Source organism: Auxenochlorella protothecoides (assembly GCF_000733215.1).
Source record: "Auxenochlorella protothecoides strain 0710 unplaced genomic scaffold scaffold91, whole genome shotgun sequence".
Lineage (NCBI taxonomy): Eukaryota > Viridiplantae > Chlorophyta > Trebouxiophyceae > Chlorellales > Chlorellaceae > Auxenochlorella > Auxenochlorella protothecoides.
The window spans coordinates 72,193-74,403 of record NW_011934350.1 but is presented as its reverse complement, the minus strand read 5'-3'; the positions used below and the strand labels follow the sequence as shown (position 1 = coordinate 74,403).

The window sequence follows — 2,211 nt, the reverse complement described above, 5'->3', positions numbered from 1 at the left end:
GCGCGCCGCCTGGGTCGCCTTCCTGGGCGCAGAGCTGGACGTGGCGCGGTGCGCCGCGCTGCGCGCTCTGGGCCGCGACGTGCGGCGCCTGGAGGAAGGCGCGGCCGCCGCGCTGGGCGTGGACGCCGTGGTGCGCGGCCGCGGCATCGCGACCGCCGATCCACCCTACCGCGAGTTCCTGGACCGCGCAGTGGCGGTCGCACGTGATGCACGCAGACCGCGCCGTGGCGACTATGCGGGCGTGAGCCTGCGCGTGGGCGCGCCGGGGTCAGCCCAGGGGGTGGACGCCGCCAGCGGCGCGGTCGAGCTCCCCGCCGACCTCCCCGCCGCATCACTCATCGCCACGCTGGGCGCGCTGGGACGCTCCGCCGCGCAAGGCGCAGCGCGACGCCGGCAGGCCGACGCTGCGCTGGCGGGCCTCGCCCGCCAGGTGGAGCGCCGGCTGAGGCTGCGCCGCCTGGTCCGCGAGGACGGCCTGGCCGAGGCCCGCTTCCGCGCTGCCTGCCAGCGCCTGCTGCAGCACGCCTCGAGCCTGCAGCCGTTGGTTGGGGGGCTGGCGCTGCAGATAGGCCTGACCAACCGCCTGCTCCTGGACCGCCAGGCCCTCTGCATTGCCTGGGACTTTGAGGTCTGATGGGGCCGTGTAATGTGTGTGGGTGGGGCCCTCGGAGGGATGCCAGAGTCCTGTGATCTCTCACCTGCTGGAATCCTGGGCGTGGTGCAGAGTCGCCGGCGAGTTCCCCCTGTCGACCCCCCCCTGGTTCCCCAATCTGAGCGCTTCCCCTCTGTCCTGGAAATGAGCTTGCAGTGATCGAGTGTCAAAGAATTGAGTCAAGTGTAGTCATTCTGCATGCAGGCCAGGGCTTGACGCCCGGGCCGTGCACTCATGCGCTCTGGCTCGTGCAATCCCCAGCGTGCGGCGCCAGCAAAGCGGCGGGGGATTGTCGGCCGCAAACAGCACGCCGCGTCCGGCGCGAGCGAGCTTCGCCGCGCCGGGGGCTCGCTGCCTGGTCCCCAGGGGGCAGTGCGCTGGCAGCAGGCAGCGTCGCCCAGGTCGACCTTCCGACATCGCTCTCGCACATGGGCGCCGCGCCTGGCACCTCGCCGGCACCCCTCCCCGCGCCGACACGCGCACCTCACTCCCGTATGCTCTGCACCGAGGCGGAGTTGTAGACCCTCCAGATGGCCTCCCCCATTAGGTTTGCCACGGACAGCACGGTGAGCTCGGGGAAGTTGTGGGCCGGGGGCACGGGGATGGTGTTGGTGACGATGACCTCGGTGAAGACGCCCGAGGACAGGCGCTCGACGGCGGGCGGAGAGAAGACGGCGTGCGTGGCGCAGGCGTAGACCTCGCGCGCGCCCTCCGCGTGCAGCACGCGCGCGGCGTTGGTGATGGTGCCCGCGGTGTCGATCATGTCGTCCACCAGCACCGCCACCTTCCCGCGCACGTCCCCGATCACGTTCATGACCTGGGAGACGTTGTGCGCGGAGCGGCGCTTGTCCACGATGGCCAGCGGCGCGTCGTTCAGCTTCTTGGCAAAGGCGCGGGCGCGGGCCACGCCGCCGACGTCGGGCGAGACGACGACCAGGTCGCCGGTGGAGATGCGCTTGGAGGCAAGGTAGTCCAGGATGACGGAATCGCCGTAGACGTGGTCCACGGGGATGTCAAAGTAGCCCACACACTGCCCGCTGTGCAGGTCCATGGTCAGCACCCGGTCCGCCCCGGCCTCGGTGATGATGTTGGCCGTCAGCTTGGCGGCGATGGATTCGCGCCCCGCAGTCTTGCGGTCCGCGCGCGCGTAGCCAAAGTAGGGCAGCACCGCGGTGATGGAGCGGGCGGAGGCGCGGCGGCAGGCGTCGATGGTGATCAGCAGCTCCACCAGCGCGTCGTTGACGGGGGGGGCGGTGGGCTGGATGAGGAAGACGTCGCAGCCGCGGATGGACTCGCCCACCTGGCAGTATATCTCGCCGTCGGCGAAGCGCTTGATGGAGATGGCGCCCAGCTCCAGGCCCAGGTAGCACACCACCTCCTGGCTCAGCTGGGGGTTGGCGGTGCCGGAGAAGATGCGCAGGCGGGAGTGGGCGGAGGGGGTGGGCGGGGAGGGGGCCGCCGCGGGGGCGGGGGACCGCGCCGCGCCGGCCTCCCAGCTCGCGGGCTGCAGCACGGGGCGCTGGAAGTCGGCGGAGCGGGGCAGGGCGGTGGGGGAGGGG

At 71.9% G+C, this 2,211-nt stretch overlaps 1 protein-coding gene across 1 annotated transcript in view; it reads right to left on the bottom strand.

Annotated features, from left to right (window-relative positions):
• Window positions 1–1,136: 1,136 nt before the first annotated feature.
• Window positions 1,137–2,211, bottom strand: part of F751_6611 (Ribose-phosphate pyrophosphokinase 1) — a gene marked incomplete at both ends in the record, with an annotated part of 2,769 nt that continues 1,694 nt past the window's right edge. Inside the window, one exon of the mRNA XM_011402312.1 lies at window positions 1,137–2,039. Coding sequence (XP_011400614.1) covers window positions 1,137–2,039 — 903 coding nt within the window. The remainder of the gene's footprint in view (window positions 2,040–2,211) is intronic.